Source organism: Myripristis murdjan, chromosome 4 (genome assembly GCF_902150065.1).
Source record: "Myripristis murdjan chromosome 4, fMyrMur1.1, whole genome shotgun sequence".
Classification (NCBI taxonomy): Eukaryota; Metazoa; Chordata; class Actinopteri; order Holocentriformes; family Holocentridae; genus Myripristis; species Myripristis murdjan.
This window is the reverse complement of record NC_043983.1, coordinates 12785686-12804052: the sequence shown is the minus strand read 5'-3', so window position 1 is coordinate 12804052 and position 18367 is coordinate 12785686. Positions and strand designations below refer to the sequence as shown.

The 18367-nt window shown below is 40.1% G+C and overlaps 1 protein-coding gene across 5 annotated transcripts in view; it reads left to right on the top strand.

Moving 5' to 3' along the window:
• Window positions 1-18367, top strand: part of sbno2b (strawberry notch homolog 2b) — a 68385-nt gene that overhangs the window by 24785 nt on the left and 25233 nt on the right. For 4 of the 5 annotated variants that reach the window (XM_030048877.1, XM_030048876.1, XM_030048875.1 and 1 more), the window contains one exon: window positions 3632-3746. In XM_030048877.1, coding sequence (XP_029904737.1) covers window positions 3632-3746 — 115 coding nt within the window. Of the gene's footprint in view, window positions 1-3631; window positions 3747-11484; window positions 11930-18367 lie in introns of those variants that run through there. The other variant, XM_030048878.1, reaches the window with a different exon arrangement.

Sequence of the window (18367 nt, the reverse complement as noted above, 5' to 3'; positions counted from 1 at the left end):
CCTCAGATAGTTGACAGTAAAAGCAAACTGAAATTTAAGTTTCACTTTTGTTCTTAAGGAGCATGGGAACATAATGTGCACAACTGGGAGAGAAAATTTTAGATACTGGCCATTGGAACGTTGTTCCGTTTCTCCATTTTTACACTTGAGCATTGATTCCTCATAGCACAACTCCAAACTCTGTTTGAGAGTCATCTCCTGTACTACATTGTTAAATATGTTACAGGGAAAAATTAAGAATTAGAACATTATTGCCATGCACAGACTAGATTAATGGCCCTTTTAAACACCTGGATTCCAGTGGACACATTGGTATAAATTGTCTACCTGTGGGAAACACTGATCAGGTGAAGGAGATCAAATTCAATATCCTACCCAACATTAACCGACCACCCCTTTGGCTCAAATCACCTGAAAAGGAGACTGAAGCAGAATTTTATTGGTAAAACTGCAGGACCAATATTTGAGAAAATGCAAAGAGAATCTGCGCTTCCACCATTATATGCATTTTTCTCCAAGAGCCTATTGTATTTTCCAAACCCTACGTACTGTTCAGAAATGTTAAATAGCGGCATTGATTGAGTGGCTCCGCCAAGGGTTTACCACCAGCCTAACATTCAAATTGGGTATCACACAAAAACTCCCACTGATGGAAACCAGCTTTCCAGCTACACTAGAAAATGATATTGGATAAATGCTTGGCTGAAATGATTAAGCCTTTAAAAAGAAATTGCAAACCAGTATCAAGGTTCAGATCATGCTCTGTGCACGGCTACAGTCTGAAAACAGTCTGAGTAGTCGGGGAAGGCTACACAAACAGTAAGTCAATCAGCTCTGTTGGCAGGGAGCCCTTAACCAGCTTTGTGCTGCTGGAAAGCTGCTGATGCTGGCCTGCCAAGACTTCTGCTGTAATAATATCACTGTCATATCAGTGCTGGCTGAAGGGCTAGGAAGGGGATTTCCAGTGTACATGATTCTTAGCAGCCACAACACTATGACCTTTCTGCCTGTAGCTGGAGTACCGGATTATCTACCAGTGTATGATCACATGACCTTCGTTTTATTTATTTTCAACATTCATCATCATTAGAATAGTTTGGCTACCAAACTTTGAGAGAGTAAGAGACAAAATCTGCTGTTCAAATTGTAGTTACACAAAAAGATGAATTTGTATTTTTGTATTTGGCAAACTATTCAACGTAAAATTTAATATTTAATCGAATGCTGAATTTCATTATATGTCAAATTACATATACATGTGTGAAATAGTCATTGAAAAGTTATGAAACAAGAACAGATTGCATGTTTTCATACACTGCTTTAACCTCCAGATTAGCATGCCCCTTTCATCCTGATGGAGTCTTTAGAATAGCTTTGGCCAAGCCCTCTAAGCCTGGAACACGGAGGATTGAAAGGGAGAAATGTGAGACTGTGCTTTAGTACTGGTTCCACCACTGCAAGGTTTAGTTTTGCTTTCTTTTTGACTGTGCTGACACGAGTGTCACCATAATGGCTTATCGTTTTACAAGGGCTGTGACTCAGGAAGAAACTGTAAACACTAGAGGTGGTTCTTAAGAAATTGTCATTTCCCATTCTTTGGGCTGATGTGAGTGACTTTCCATTTGAGCTGGAGGAGCAAGTACCAGACGAAAATAGAGGAACAGCTACATTTCTGTGGAATACGGACGACCAGTCAGTCACTTGAAGTCAAGAGCCCAGAGTGGGTGAAGTGATGACCTTCTGTCAGACACCAACAATGGTCGCATGGTCTGGATTGAGGCAGGTTTGCCCTCTTGTATCTAGAGAGAGGATTGTAACTTCACTTGCTTTCCTTGTTTAATCTCCTGATCCCCCCCCCCTGTCCCTTTTTCATACCTCAACCACTCTCTTGCCTGTCTTACTTGATATCTATGGTTCTTATGTGGTTTTGACAGTGTGTTGTTGCTGCTATTTAGAGTCTTGGCTTTGAGTTATGGGACAAGTTATTTTGTTGTTGTCACTGATGTGTAGCTGAAAGATGAAATCATTGGATACAGGTCTAGAAAAGGTTACATTTCCTCCATTCTTGAACAGGTAACAAAATTCTTGGTTTCCAAAATGTGGTAATAAGACATTTTTCTCAAAAGATTTATTCATATATTTATATTACAAAGACATCATTTTTTTTACAAAATAAGTTTTGCAAGTTTTCCTTCATTTTTTAAAAATTATTTCATTGAAATAATTTCATTTGTATATTGTTGCTGTCATGTGAAAATGCCTTAACTGCATTTTAGATGTTTTATCTTGAAAATGCCTCAACTCCATTTTAGATGTTTTATCTTCAGTTTTAGCTTCTTCTGTGGGTCAGTGCGTCATTGTTGTTTAATCAGAGAAGACCAAAACCAAAACATTTAATGGTTCAGTCACTTACATTTACCCATTGGATTGGCTGTGTATACTTTTCAGCTGTATTCTGTCTTTTCTCCATTATTATGGGCTCAAGAGAAACTAAGAACAGTTTTGCCTTTGCACTGAGAGTGAGGCAGGCAGACATTTTGTTTCTGGGACCTTTGACCAGAAAAATGTAATGTAATTGCATGTCACTCCCTGATGCCTTGGGTGTATCTTACCTATCTGATATGCTTCCTTGGCTTCTGCAGTAAAAGCTATTATGATGGGAAGGTTACTTCTGAAATCTAATGAATGGTCTTATGGCTTTCTATCTTTCTATCTTTATCTATATCTCTCTATCTTTCTTTCTTCCTTGGGATGTTCCTGCATTGTTAGATATCACTTTGTAATGTCCATTGCATCTCAGGAGCTAATTCTGAGGACATAGCGCCAAACATGTTGGCATTTTAGATAGCTGAAAATGTTTCTGTTTAACTTCATTGCAGCTGTGCTAGAAATGTCTTGACATGATCTGTTGCCCACATATGTCTGGGTTCTTAGGTGGATTGGTCCTTTGAGCTGAAATCAGAAATCATAAAAAATAATGTGGATATGATAACCAAGCAGGTAGAGACAAATAACAGAACAGCTGAAACAGTGTAATAAGTTCAGAACATTGCTGTAATTCTGCCTTAAAAACAAGGAACATTTGAACTAAACCTGACCTATTGAATTCCCTTTGCAGAGAAAAATTTGAAGTAAGGATACCTAGAAGTTGCTGTACAACAAAATATTTCTGATGAGAACACTGATGTCAGATTTGTGTGCTTTTTGTTTAAAATTGTTTAGAAAGTTATCATCTCTACTTTTTTTACTCCTTGAAGCAGTGCAAATTAGCAGAGGCATAAATTGTGGATAACTACTCTTAGAGCGAGCTGTGCTTAGTGGTATTTCTCTCTCATTACTTCAAGAATGGTGTTTATTAACTGTCTGCTGGTTTAAATCCTTTAACCAGCTTGGACGACTCATTGGAGAAAGTGAATAATACCGTATGTTTTGACATCCTTGAACTCCCGTTTGCTCCAGTGGAGTTGCTCAGTGGCCATCAGTAGAAGACTCTTGTTGTACTTGGCTGTTCCAAGGTGTGAACGTGTGTATTTGTCTGAGTGAGAAGCCTGGCATTGCTGGAAAAGAGCATGTGTCAAGTTTCCCTGGTTAAATAGCGCTTAAAAAAATCGCACTTCTTCACTCTTCCCAGGCAATACCACAGCAGCACCACCCCCACTCCGGATGTGAACATGGACATGTACTCGGGATTCCCAGATGTGGACTTTGCCGGTCTCAACCTCCCCAGGAACGGAGACTTCTCCCAGGTTGGTTTGACATGGCTGTGTGCTCACATTAAAGTGGGCAAATTGAGTTCACTTCACTGACTGCACTGGGCCAGCTTGAGCACATGCACATTCAGTCAAGCACACAAACACAAGCACATAAATTTTCACACATTCTGTCTCTCTCTCTCTTGCTTTTCTTAGGATAGACCATACCTCCTACTTGTTCCTTTCATCCCATCATCTGAGTGTTCTCAGCTCTGCTTAGTGTACAATAGAGCAGCCTGATTAAAGCTCAGTGTTGTCTAGACAGCATCTACAGTACCTGCCCTGTTCCTGTCAAGGCGTGTCATTAATAACACACTGTAATTTAACAGCCTTCCAGTTGCGCTACGCTGCCTTTTCAGAGAAGACTGTTACGTAAACCCATAATCTCTTTGTAGTTCTCAGTAATGCCTGGAATTGCAATAGAATACATGAAATTGGCTACATGAGTGGGGAGTTGTAGAGGTGCAAGATTTGACCTTTTGGCGAGTTCTGCCTCGTTTTAACAGTATAAGTGGCTTTCACACTCTTGGGATATAACACTAAGAGTGTTGGCATTCATTTCAGGAAAGGGTAATATCTTGGTCTCAATAATGAAGTTTAAAAAAAAAAAAAAAAACTCTGCGTTGTACAATTGGCCTGCCATTGCAGTGAAAGACAGCTACCCTCCATCATTTGCATTTCCCATTCATGTGCTCCTTTGCGTCGACCCAGACAGTTCTGCATAATGAGCATCATATGAAAAGGAGATAATTATAATGACACAGACCAGTGAATTTCTCATTTGAATCTTATTTGGGCTGAACCGCTGAGTGTCTGGGTGTTGTCTGGGTATTATGGAACCATATTAAAACACACACATACTCTGATAAAGTAGTTTAAAAGAAGAGCAGCCATGGGTTACTAAGCAGCCTGACAATATTCCTCTCATGCCTAGCCTGACTGACACAAGGTGGACAGGGTAGCTATTGAGTTAAGAGAACTGAGCAGTGTACTGCCTGCTATCCATGAGTGACACACTTTTGCCCATGTACTGAGGTTGTTTAAACCATGACTTATAAAATCAGAAATGTTGACTAAAAGTTACTGTCTCAACTTTGATGCAGGGATTGACAGTGTGTTACAAATGAATCAGCTGTGTCACATTTTAAGGACTGCTATTACGTGGGGAGCTTGTTAAATGTAATTCTACTGAATTTCCCCTCCAAACAGTATGTTTCATGAAGCTTATTCAGATTGGCCGATGAAGTTGTTTGAAACAGAATTGTATAATGTCAGTATTTTACTATTTTTTTAGTCCCCACACCAGCAAAGCAAAAGGTGAGGTTTGCACTTAAAATGCATTCAGATCCTACCATTTTAAATTCCACCACTGTCTACATTTTTTGGAGGAAACAGAAATTACACATTGGTGGGGGGTGGGCGTTGTTTCACATGGGATTAGTAGTATCAGTGGAACTTTGTCTTCACCAAAATACAGTAAATAATAGGCAGTGGAATTTTTCTTATTACAAATAACAGACATTGCATTTTTAATCCATTCCAATCCAGTGATTAAAAATCATTGGATTTCCCCAGGTAGTCATGTGTGAACACAGTTTGACATATTTCAAGGTTGGAATGGGATTGCTTACATGTGTCATGTTTGCAAACTAAAAAAATCTGATTTTTCATATGTTAATAAAATCTCCACATGCCTTTGTGAATATGCAGCCTACAGTAAGATGGTTAACTAAAAGATTTTAAAGAAAGGACAACTAGACACACACACTTTAAAAGTTTCACTTCAGGTTTGAGTCCAGGTGTGAGGATGAGTAAATCTGAGTATGTGAATAATGGTGCTGTGAAGTGCACAAAATGTGTGGTCTAGTGTGAGTCTGGTTGGTTTTCCCCTCCTCATATTTACCTGCTTACTCAAATTAGTGCCAAAGTTTTAGTGTTGGTGTTGGTAAGCATGTCATATTGTTAATAAGCTTGTAAATGTTTGAGCCAATCAACTGAAAATGCAGACATTTATGAACATTTTATGGATTAGTTTTTTAAGCTGGGGGGATTTTAAGAGCAAAGGCTACACCAAAGGTTTTGCTCATACAGAACAATGATGTGTCATTCCCATCACGTGTGTTGTAGCACTGCCATGGCTTTTGTGATTCATGTGGGGTTTCCCTAATTTTCCATGTGCCTGTTCACCAAGATGATTGTGTGTATGCATGCACGTGTCTTGTGTGTCTGGCCATAGTTTTCTTCTTTATAAATAAAAAGCAATGTTCGAGACTGTGATACATCACTGTACATATTTAGACTGGTATGCCTTGGCACTTGTCCTTTTTATATGGCTTAGTCTAAATTAGCTTTTTCATCCTTGGTGCATTCATTAGCAGTGAATTTGGTTTCCTGGCAGTGGAGACATGGAATGTTATGGTGCGTGAGCCTGTGTGTGTGTGAGTGTGTTAGAGAGCATGTGTGTTTTTGTATGCATACATTCATGCAAGTGTTGTGCTTTCTCAGCTGTTCCTTCTAGCATAGGTCACTCCCCTCCCAGTGAGGCATGCAGAGAAAATGTAAGTCACGGGGTCATCATGACTAATCCTCCACCTCACACTCAGCACAACTTCTCCCTCCGTGGTCTTCTTTTCCCCCTCGTTCACCCTCGCTCTATGACAGGCTGGTCTTGCACCTCTCGCCCTCTGTCTTCCCACAGTTAGAAGTAGGAACCTATGTTGTTTCTGTTTCTGTCTGTGTTGTGGAACCAAGGTGGGACAGGAGACACATGAGCACATGTGACCAACTCCAATTGTTGATTTGATCTTGCAGTTGTCAGCTCACCCTGCCGTGTTTACCCCAGCCACTTCCCTGTTTCAGTTATAGCTGTAGAAGGGTTTTTGATTTGCATGGCATCCTGCGGTGTGCAAGTTTGTTTTTTCAATTCACTAGAGCTCTATTGGAATATCCTCAGATTGTTAAGAAATGTTGTGGCACTGTGTGGACAGGATGCTCAGCTTTATACCTCAGATAACTTAAAACAAAGAGCTTAATGTTTGTTTGCATCATGATTAATAGACTCCTCTTCAACTATAGTATATTACAATATGATATTGCTTACTCTAATAGCTGAAATTCAGTCTTTAACCATTATGCATCAGTAGGATGAGCTCATATCACACATTTTTTATGTGCTTTGAAAGTTAATTTAATGCAGTTAATTTTATAATTATTTAATGCAGAGGTCTCATTATTGCTATCTTTTTTTGTCTTTTGTCATTGAGGTAGTCTAAAAGTAACTGAAAGTAATCAGATTACATTACTTTCATATTGTCATGCTTTAAGTAAGTTACTGATTAAAATTTTCATCAGATAATTTGTAATTGTAACGCATATATTTATAGAGTAATCCTCTCAACCCTCATTATAAGACATTATATGTCAGCACATCTGCATCTTAAGCATATCATCATTACTTCATAACTGCATCACAAAATGTTATAGTGCACTAAACACATCATGGGTCTGGTATGATCAGGTTATGAGACTGTTATAAGTAATCCATGAATCACCAGGGGCGTGGCCTATATACTTTTTCAACACATTATAATTACCATCACAGGAACATTTGAATTACATCATAGTGGTTTCTGAAAATGTAATAATATCTTACAATGCATTATGATGGTGCTCTTAACCAGGCTATAAGGCTGTTATGTATTTGTCCCTAGAATCCTGGAATTGTTTTGCTCATACAGCATCAAATGTCTTATAAGCTCTGTGTGTTTTATAACAATCTTTTCTAACTATATCAGACTATATTATTATATATTATTATATTATATTATTATTACTATAAGTCTATATATTAATTAAAGTTAGTCCATTATAAGATATTAGTTAGATTGTGTTTATGAATTATCACAATTCCTAATTGATTTTTTTTTATGAGTTTTAGTTAAAGTGTCAAGTTCATTATGTATGATATTGTAGTACTGATTTGAACTGTACAGCTATATAAACAAAAAAAATATGCAGGTTCCAGTGACAAATAGGTCACTAACAGCTTCACATCCTGTAGATGCCAGACTTAGCAGGGTAGCAGTTGAAGTTGTGGTTAGACAGTAATCACAGTAAAATTATTCCAGAAATCATGATACAAAAGGTATTAAAGATGATATACGGAGCAGGGCTGGGGGCAAACCCATCAAAATATCCCACCACCCACCCACAATCTTACTACTTCCAAAAATCCCAATAGGAAACACCAGATCATATATCGTAAGTGTTTCCCCTTGAAACTTTTTTATGATCTGTTGATTTATGATATTCAGGGTAGCAGGATCAGAGTTCAGATTTAAAAGAGGAGGGACCAGCATCTAGTATTGAGAGCAGTAATGTAGAAGATTAACTCAGAATTGTAACTCTCCCTCAGTGCTGTTCATTATAGTGGCGCCGTGCACATAGCTTACTCCACAATATTGGCAAAGTGCTGCTATTCTGGTAATACTGTTGTCACTTAGTGGCATAGCACATTTACCACAGTTTATGTCTCGTTCACATTCCCCCGTATTATCTTGCAAGTATTTTGGAATGTCTGCTGTATATGTAATTTAGCTTAATTATTGTTTTTGTTATTTTTAAAATACATTTGCATGCATGAATGAAATTAAGTGCTGGCTAATACACAAGATGACACATTTTTGGGGGATTATTTCCAGGTAGAGTCCTCCGTTTCTCCCTGTGCATGTCAAGTCCTTGACAGTAAGATGAGTGTAAATTAATGCCCAAATGCATTCGTTTATCTGTTAGGATTTTTGGGATGAGCCACTGTGCATGGCACACACAAAACTATTTGTTTGTTTGTTTGTTTGTTTGTTTGTTTGTTTTCTCACTCACTCAACCCTGGGGCAAAATGAAATAATAAATTCTAATATAAAAGAGACTGACAAAATCAATTTAAGGCTTGATATTTACCAAGGTGCGTTATGGATTATTATAAATGGATAAATTGGGTAGTTTTTCAGTCCACAGAAGTATTTCATACTTTATAAAATGAATGGGAGCAAATAGCTTTTTCTAATGGTAGGCACTGGGAAGTAAGCCTTGATTTGTCCAACTATGCTGTTTGTGTGCACACAAGACCAGGAGTAATATGAAAGAAGGGCAACCAAGACGATTGATACAACCGTATTGACACTGTTCTCATCATTATTATTACTATGTAAATGAGGACATGAATTCAGTTGCTCTGTTCATGGCTGTCCGCCTTGTTACAGTGAGTTGGCAGTCAGAGCTACAACATGTGCAGACACACCCACATAGTCAAATGGACCCACACAGTATCACACATGGAACCACACTTGCACACCTGCCCATACTTGAGTTGGGTCATTTGTGGGTTTAAAGCGCCTGAAACCCGATGCAAAAAACACGACTTACTGGAAGAGAAAACACCAGGAGAGCTCATTCACTAACCACTCTGGCTAACCACAAAGAGTGAACAGTGCTCTGCAAGCGCACACATTAACACATACACATGCACACACATACACCATGATACACACATACATGTACAGGCACAATTACACACACACATGCGAACACACGTACATCCTCACTCACACTTATGTTCTGCTTTTCTTTGTATTTTATTGTTTTTTGTTTCTTTCTTTTTCACATGCATGCTTTATAAATGTAAAATGTCCTCTGTTTGGTGGGTTCATTTTTGCACTGATTTTTTTTTTTTTCTCACAGCTCTTGTCAGGTTTGCCTCTTTCTCAAAGTCTACCCAGGTCCAGCAGTTTTGTTGTTGAAATTTCATTGGCCCCCTATAGTATTGAGGTCACCACTTTAGGTGTCGATAAAGTGAAAGGTGCTCTGCCTCTTGGTTCAGTTTAACTGACTTTAAGGATTGTCTTGTTTTTCTTGCCTTTTTTGTTGTTTCAAGCCATCCTTGATATCACTACCATCTCAGCCTTTTACCGTAGTGATAGTGAACACTTGGTGTTTTTTAGGCTACTTCCTTGTAAGACTGATTACAGATTGTTGTGTGGATGGTCTAGTTTTTAGGGGGAACTGAAAAATGGTTGTTACAGGTGCACTGTTTTCCATTGAGAGTGAGTTGTCAACCTGATCCAGTGTATTTTTAGATTGGTTTGGGGTGGTTCAGTCTTTTCCCATTAGTGTTACTTGCAGTCACAGAGAACTTTCATGTCACGCTGTATAGCAATTACACATTTGGGGGGTATTTGTGTGACATATGACATAAAGTGAGGCATGAGTCCTTCTCTCTTGTAGGGTGTGATGTAATAATGAATGGTGTGTGTTTGTGCATACGTTTTGCATCCACGGAGTTCATTAATGATTCATCCCCTGATGGCCTTCTGTGTCCCACTGAATGTACACACACACACACACACACACACACACATACACACACGCACTATTCTGCTCACACTGACTGAGGATTCCCACTCATGCTATGATGACACCATGGACAGGCGCCGCTCTGTCTTTGCAAGTCTATCTCCCCCTCAGTCCAGCAGCGATGGACATTACAGTACCTTACCATCATAGACTCGATATTATGTGTTCCTGGAAGCAGGGTGTGCAAATGGACCCCTCTTCTCTTCTGATAAACCGGATAAATCACATCATTTCTGTTATTAAACACCACAGTTTCCTCATTCGTGACTGGCTCTGAAGCGGTTAACATTGTTTCTCTGTCAGAAAAGCTGTTACGACACTGTCTCTGATCAGCGTCTTGAAGTTGTTGAAATAAACCGTTTGCCATCAGATTCCCAGAATGTTCTTTTTTTTCCCCCTTGTCGCACCCTTAGTTCCAGTAAGCAGCAGGAATCACCATTTATGATGAGTTATTTATGTGGATTTGGGCACAGATAAAAATAATAGCTGAAGGCTAAAAGACTTGGAATATCTGTAATTGTGGTGTGCACTTTGACATATTCACTTTATTGTGTCTGATGCGAATTGTTCTTTTTTTTTTTTTAAGCGCTATGACATTTTTACTGTAAGATTACTTGGAGGACCATGAGAAAAATGAAAATAAGTTTTTTGCTTCAGTAGCAAATTCACATCCATTACTGATTTATTCAGTATAATACAACTAAATGATCACAAATGTTTAGACAGGCGAAATGAAAGGTCACTCAGGTCAAACAGGATATGCATCTAGATTCTCTTAAGTGACTTTTACTCCTCAATTGGCTAATTAGTCATCTTGCTAGTTATCCTTGCCATTATCTTAGACACCGCAAAACTAACCGGCCTGTCCCAGGCAGAGTGAATCAGTAAAATTTGTAGATCATTACATCAGCCTGTAATCATTACCAGATCAGTAGCCTTGAAACTGAGCCCACTATACTGTCAGACAGACAGATAGAAAGACAAAAGGCAGAGGCTGAAATAAGGCCGGCAGCCAGGCATGGACTCAGTCTCTAAATATAATAATCATTAGATAGTGGCCCAGGCCCATTAAAAAGAGCGGTAAGCAGCAGGGTGTGAGGAGCAGCCAGGTCCACAGCGCAGCACTGTTTACACTACAAATGCGGTTGAGTTACACCATGTACAGTAAAATGGGCCTGACTGCCAGTAACTCTAGTCACTTACCAACAAAAGCATCATTTCCTGAAAGCTCCTCCCCTCCTCCCTCCCTCTTCTCCCCACCTCTCCCCTCCCCTCCCCTCCTCTGCTCTCTCACTCACTCTCCCAAGCACCTTTTTGAGCTCTGAGGAACTAGTCCACAATCACTATGACTAAACTCTCTATGCAAATACCTGACTGTCCTGGCATAGCAGGAAGCATGTTTTAGGGCTGTGTGTATGTGTAAGACAGAGGTGTGTGTGTATGTGTGTGTGTGTGTGTGTGTGTGTATGTGAGAGAGAGAGTTGACTGCCCAGAGCTTACCTGCGGTAGAGGCAGATGTATTCGGTGGACCAGAGAGTAACTGTGAAAGGGCTAGTGAGGGTTCACTGTTGGGTGGACGCGCACCAGCTGTAAGGTGAATACCAGCACTTTGACCAACACATGGAAGGAGCGGTCACGTTCAGGGATTCAAGGTGAAAAAGGAGTGTATGTGTGTGTGTATTTCCCCCCTCACCGCAGCGTTTGGACCCATGTCTCTCATGCAGTTTTGGACTAAGCTCTATTCACAGCTGGGACGACCGCTTCCCAAGGTACTGGCACTGTTCGCTTTTCTTTTGCTTATACCAAGCTGTATGAAGCTCAAGATCTCATGTTAAAGCTTGTTCTGTTAAGGCTTGTTGTTATTTTGTGGAAAGACATATTTATTTGAGATATGGCCAGCAACTGAAAAGTGTCATTCACAGAGAGCTATGTTTTTGTGAATAGAGCTTTTCCCTTTGTCAGTGAAACTAGATTAGGCTTAACTTTAACTACCTTAATTACCTGTGACTGATTTTTCTGTCTTTACTTCCTGGAATGAATTTTGAAACAACTTTCTTATACTTACAGAGAAGAAGTTAGTTCTGTGTCTTCTTTCTTTTCTTATCCGCTATGTGGGGCTTTCTTGCGGCCACACTTGGCTTATTGCCTTGTATGACCTCCTCTAATTTACTGGAATTGACCACGAAAATGCACACAAGTGAAATTGTGTAAATTTTTTCAAACTATAATTGTATATAATATATTCCAAGTGTCTGTGTTTAATATTTATTTGTTTTAGGCACTAACTCATCTGTTTATTGTTGTAAGACAAAATTTTGAAAGAAGGCAGCCAAGTGTTTTAAGTGCATTTAAGCATCCAAACTGGTTTCTTTCCGTTTGAGAGTTGGCTTGCTATTCGGTTGATTGGCTGGCGATCTAGCATGCCAGTCACTGAGCCAGTGTGCCATTCAGGCTCGCATTCTTGGCCAGGAAGTATGACAAATGGTTGTCTGCCTCACTCCTTGCTGTCTTCCAGTAAATTCTACAACCTGATACTTGACCAGGCCAAATAGCAGGCTTGTAGCTTTTCTGTGCTGTTAATTATGGTCAGGATGCACTGTTAATGCAACTTTGCTTACTTTGCTGATAGATTTATTGATTTATATGAGTTAGAATTCATGAGATTGGACAGTGAAGATGGAATGGGAGCCTATATTTATCTGATGACTTCATACGTGTAAGGCTTCCTAAGCCTGTTTCCACTGAATTTGTTAAGTCTATTGTTAACAGTTGATTGGTTGATCTCACCATTGCAGCATTGATATTTTTTTCCGTGACAAATTTGCGGGAATGACACAGCCTATGGTCTGAGGTGTTATATGCTGCCATCTTCTCAGTGAAATACGTACACATTTTTTTCCACAGTGAAATAGCCATTTATTTGTAGTCCCCCTGTAATGCCAAAGTAAAGGGCCAGGGATGCAGCAAGACAGCCTCTCGGTGGGCTGCCCATTGTCGGCTGGATAGTGTTATTTTCGGTCCAGAGCAAGGCCTTGGCGTGGAGCTTACGGGAAATGGATGAGCAACAGTGGAGAGGATGAATGAGAGCACTGGGGGAACTGATGATGAGTAGGGGAGAGGGGGAATGAGCCACTGTAACATGTGTGCCAGTAATAGTGTATTAGCTCTGTAAGATAAATTCCATTAAGTTGACTTGCTATATATTGAATGCAGATGAAATAGTCTGCCAGCCATAGAATTATCCAAGGAGAAAAAGGGTAGGAGAGCTCACAAATATGGTAAAACGCAGATAATTTAATTTGTGGTAAAGTGGTTTAGACTTCAAATTTCAGTGCCTTTGATGCATTTTAGCAAATCAAGCCTTCCTAAGCACATGCCAATTTGTGCAAAGTCATTCATCTGTATTGCCTTATTTGTGGTAAGTCATGCTTTTCTCTGATGAAAATTCGGATTGTGGCTAATGAGTCCCCTTTGATGAGATGATTTGATTTTGAAGCGCACTATCTTGCTCCCCTCACTTGCCATCCGTCTGTTAGTAAATGTTGGTTATAGTATTTTTGGAGATTTTTTTTTTCACTTGAATATGCTGGCAGACTGCTTAAGAAATAACCATCAGCAAAATACTTGTACATTTTCACTGGGGTTGGTAAGTTTGTCTGCTCAGCAAGCTGTCACAGAAATCACACTGCATTTTAAAAGCATAGTTGACTCACCATTATAGTAAAAATGGCTTGTTTTTTGTTTATTTGGGGTGTCCAGCCATAGCAGCTGGGGGGTGAAAAAAATGTCAGTTTTCCACCGTGGTAACGGTTCATTCTGATCTGAGAGCCAAGACAGACCCTTACTGGCACTAAACCCGCCATCCTGAATCACAGCGGGGTCCTGGCCCACTGACCACAGGTGGGTCAGAGTGCATGAGTTTTTATCACACACAAGACAAAGAGAGGATGCTTATTTTAGCTATTAAGCTTCTCTGTGAACAAGCCTTCAGCAAATTATACTTGTTGGAATGCTAAAGCAGGGCAGTCTTTGTAATTAAGCCATTCGATCATAGACTTTTATATCCACTATATTTTCAGCCATCGACCTGATTCCCTTCAAACCTCCTTGTCACCTGCTGTGTGTCCTCCAAGTCACACAAATAATGCTTAGTAGGTAGGATATATTATGGTTGTTGTCTGGAGTCATATTTATATATCATCAAATACCTTCATTTTTAATTTTAGCTGGGTCTGGACAAGATTATGACAGTAACACATTTATGTTTTCTGTTGGTTGATTGTCTTTCCTAAATTTTGTCAGTATTTTCAACCGTTGTCCAGGTCAAGATGCATGTGATTGTTAGAAATGTCAGCATTTACCCAACTATAGAGACATGTTGCAACCGTTATGTGGCAGGCTGTGTCGTAATTTCTTTGTAACAGAGTTGAGACGTCATCTTGCGTCAGCCGTCCCCTCATATCCACTTTTATCACCACTGGAGATGCACGTTCACACCGGTGCCCATTTTTTCTTTCTTCATCATTGTTTCTCTCTCTCTCTCTCTCTCCCTCTCTCCCTCTCTCTCTCTCACTCACTCACTCACTCACTCTCTCACACACATACACACACACACACACACACACACACACACACACACACACATGCCCACACACACAACCACACACATGCACACATTTGATGCCAGTCAATCTATTTGCGTTTTTTCGTAATTTCACAAATCACTTTATAATAAACGCTTACAGAAACACCTTTTTTGCTTTGGGTAGTTAAGTCTCAAGTCCTTTTACTATATGTACATTGTGGAAAAAATGTGGTGGTTAAAAGAAGCAGGTCTGAACTATTGAGACATCCCTTTGTGAATGCCAGCTCATCCCCATGGCACACTGCCAGGGGTGACTTCCTCTTGGCACCATCGCAAAGACATAGTAGAGTTCAAATCTGTTCTCTCTCTTTCTCTGTTCATTTGTGGATGCCTTTTCTCTATGCTCTTAGCTGTCTTTCATGCTTATTGAACTTTTTTTTCTGTAGGTTTTTTAAACTACTGTTCCTGCTGTGAATAAGATGTAGGAAAGACAAATCAGAATTTACCAGAACAATTTCTGTTTTCATCATCTTCAAAAAGCCAAACTTTTACTTTACATAGAGTTGATGTCACAGTCCTCTATAAATGGCGGAGCCTTGCTGCCTCAGTTCCTGACACAGTAGTCAACTCGGTGTGAGCTCAGCCTCTTTATTCAGAGCTAGCTCAGCTGCTCTCAACCAGCTCTGTTATTCTGCTCCTAGAAGACAGGGCACCCGACATGTCATCCTTTTATTTTCCAGAACATATGAAAACACTGGAAAATTCCAGGGGCCTTGGTAACAGCCAGCTGTCCCTGACCTGGTTTCCTCTGACAGGGCAGGACATGAAGGCCTTGGTGGAGGTCTCTGCAGTGGGCAAAAATTGCCCCGCAGTTAGAAAAATGCAAATACAGTGTAACTTGTTTTGTTGACTTATTTCTCAGCCTATCCCCTCAAAAAACAAAGCAAAACAATTACTTACTTATTTACTTATAGCACAGTTCATGTAAATATCCAGGAAGCAACCCAGGTCCTTGAGCAGCCCTGGGTCTCAGAATTGGGCTGCATGTTATTTCATTACTATATCAAGAACATATTATGTGACGAGATATTTTCTGGAATTTCAGATATGAGTGTTCTCTTCCTCTTTTTAAAGTCTGCATTACTATAAAGAGATGCAGTTTTCTGTTTTTCTTTTTTTCATGGAAAGCTTGAACTTGTGGTGGTGTGCTAGGCATAGGGCTGGGTATCAAAAACTGGCTCTGAGTTGGAACTGTTTCAGAATTTAAAAGGACCAATACATTAAGAAATGAATGAATGAATGAATTTATTCTGCTTATTGGTTTCTGTAACAAATTTGGTCTTAAAATCTAAATAATACCCTGCCCTAGCTAAGTGTCTTGAGCAGGACAGTACAGCTTGGAAAGACTCCTATCCTAACCTAAATAACCATATTATTTAGGGAATATGGTGTGTGCTCTACATATCAAAACAAGGCCTATACATACTATTAGGAATATAGTGACTTCATTGGCAAGTTGGTTCTTTGACCAAACTTGGGTTGCAAGAATATTGAGTGCTGTGTTACATCAGTGTTTTGAGGATCTATTTACTAGGGTGCTGCAAAGCTAGCTTGAGCTGTCCACAATATACATACGGTGCACTTAATGGTTTGCCAAAAAGTCTTTTTTTTTTTACTTTGAGCCTGAGTTAAGGTTGGTGAAAGGAACAGCTTGGCGCCATTCTATTGAAGGCACAGCCCAATGGATATGTCAAGGATGCAGGAAATGCAGACAGTTTGGGGGTAACATAATCCAGACAGAAAGACAGACACCACTGGTGGCCGTCCAGACCCTGGACCAGACGGCCCTCATGAAAACACACACACACACCACACACACACACACACACACACACACACACACACACACACACACACACACACACACACACACACACACACACACACACACACAGATAGAATCACATGAAAAAGGGGCCATCAATCAGGCTGCTGTAGCGACAGGGTCAGACCCCAGAGGGAAGGGCTGGGGCGGGATTGTTTCAGGCAGCTGATTATGGGGTGGCTAGTTTGGTTGGTACCTCTCCACACACACACACACCCACACCCACACACACAAACACGCAAACAAGAAAACTTGACAGAGACGGTTTCTTTCAGAGCAACTCCCTGGCTTATGCACAGGGTCATCCTGGGTCACTGTGCTCTATAGTCTTCAGAGTCACACCACCTTTATTAGCCTAGATTCTCTGGAGGTTTTATTGCCTTTGGATTCCTCACTATGATTTGATTCCCCCTATCCATACTACTTTTGTTGCAGCAATATTTTCAGCCTTCTGTAGGCATACAGCCTAATGTGAGAAGACTCAAAAAGGGCCCAGTGGATAAGGCATTAGAATTGACAGGTTTGTTGTTTAAAAAGACCACAACCAGGGGACTTAATTTGTTTTTGAAAATGCTCGCAATGGCCTTTCTCAGTATTATCTGAAGATTTTCATTTATTCTATTCCAGTTTACAGTTCCTTTCTCTACACATTTTCTGGTGTAGAGTTTCTCCTTCGGGGATTAATAAAGCTATCTATTCCAATGTATGTGCTTCTCTCATATGATGCTTTTTGTGAATATTACAGTATTTGTCAGTATTGATAGATGTCTCTTTCCTTTGAAAAAAGAGATATTTAGTCACATTCAGGTTAACATCAATGACTGATAAAGGATGCATTAAATAGAGTGTCTTCTCTCATTTGTTTGTTTTGTTCTTTGTTCTTACTATGTTCTCAGTTATGGAATATGAGAAAGAAGATGCCGACATTCTCTATCTGTTGGTAAAATCAGTAAAATTGCAAATGAAAAAATAGAGCTTCTTCCTGCAGTGGATTTCTGTGGGAAAGCAAAACCAGGATAAATACACAATGAGCAATGGAGGGGGTGGAGAGAAGAGATGACAGAGGGAAAGGAAAGAACGGAGAGGGAGGCTAAACGATGAAGAGCGAATGAGGGACAGATGAAAGAAATGTACGGGGGAGACGGAGAGGTCATTTGAGGTGTGCGTTTGTATATGTGCGGGTGTGTGGGTTAAGTTGGAGAGGAGGGTGACTTTGTTTCCTGAACTTTGAGAAGCAGCCAAGCTGGCAGTGCGTGGGAGGGGGAAGCCCTGGGCCATGCCTGCCTGCCGCACTCTGGTGCCTCGGCCTGGCCTCGCACACAGTCAGCCTCTGGTAAAGGGAAGGAAGAGGAGAGGGGCTATTGAGTTCAACAGGATGTAGCCCAGAAGTATATAGTCCATGTTCTGTAGCTGTTTTTTGGGTCAAAGGCAAACATATTTCAGACATATTTGATTCCATCGTCTATCAGCAATGTCAGGGTTCCCACGTGGCCTGGAAAAAACAGAAAACCTGGAAATTTATGGACTCATATTCCAGTCATGGAAATCACCCGGAAATCTGTAAAACATATAAAATGTCCCTGAAATAGTTATGAGATCCTAGAAAATTATAAAGTCAGGCTGAGATTACATTTTCGAATGTTTTCCTGGCCTCAAATTGCACATTTTTAGCCGCTGACGTTCCGTTCCATGCCTGTTGATACCCAGCTGTTGTCTTTCACCATACCGCAGTGCCAT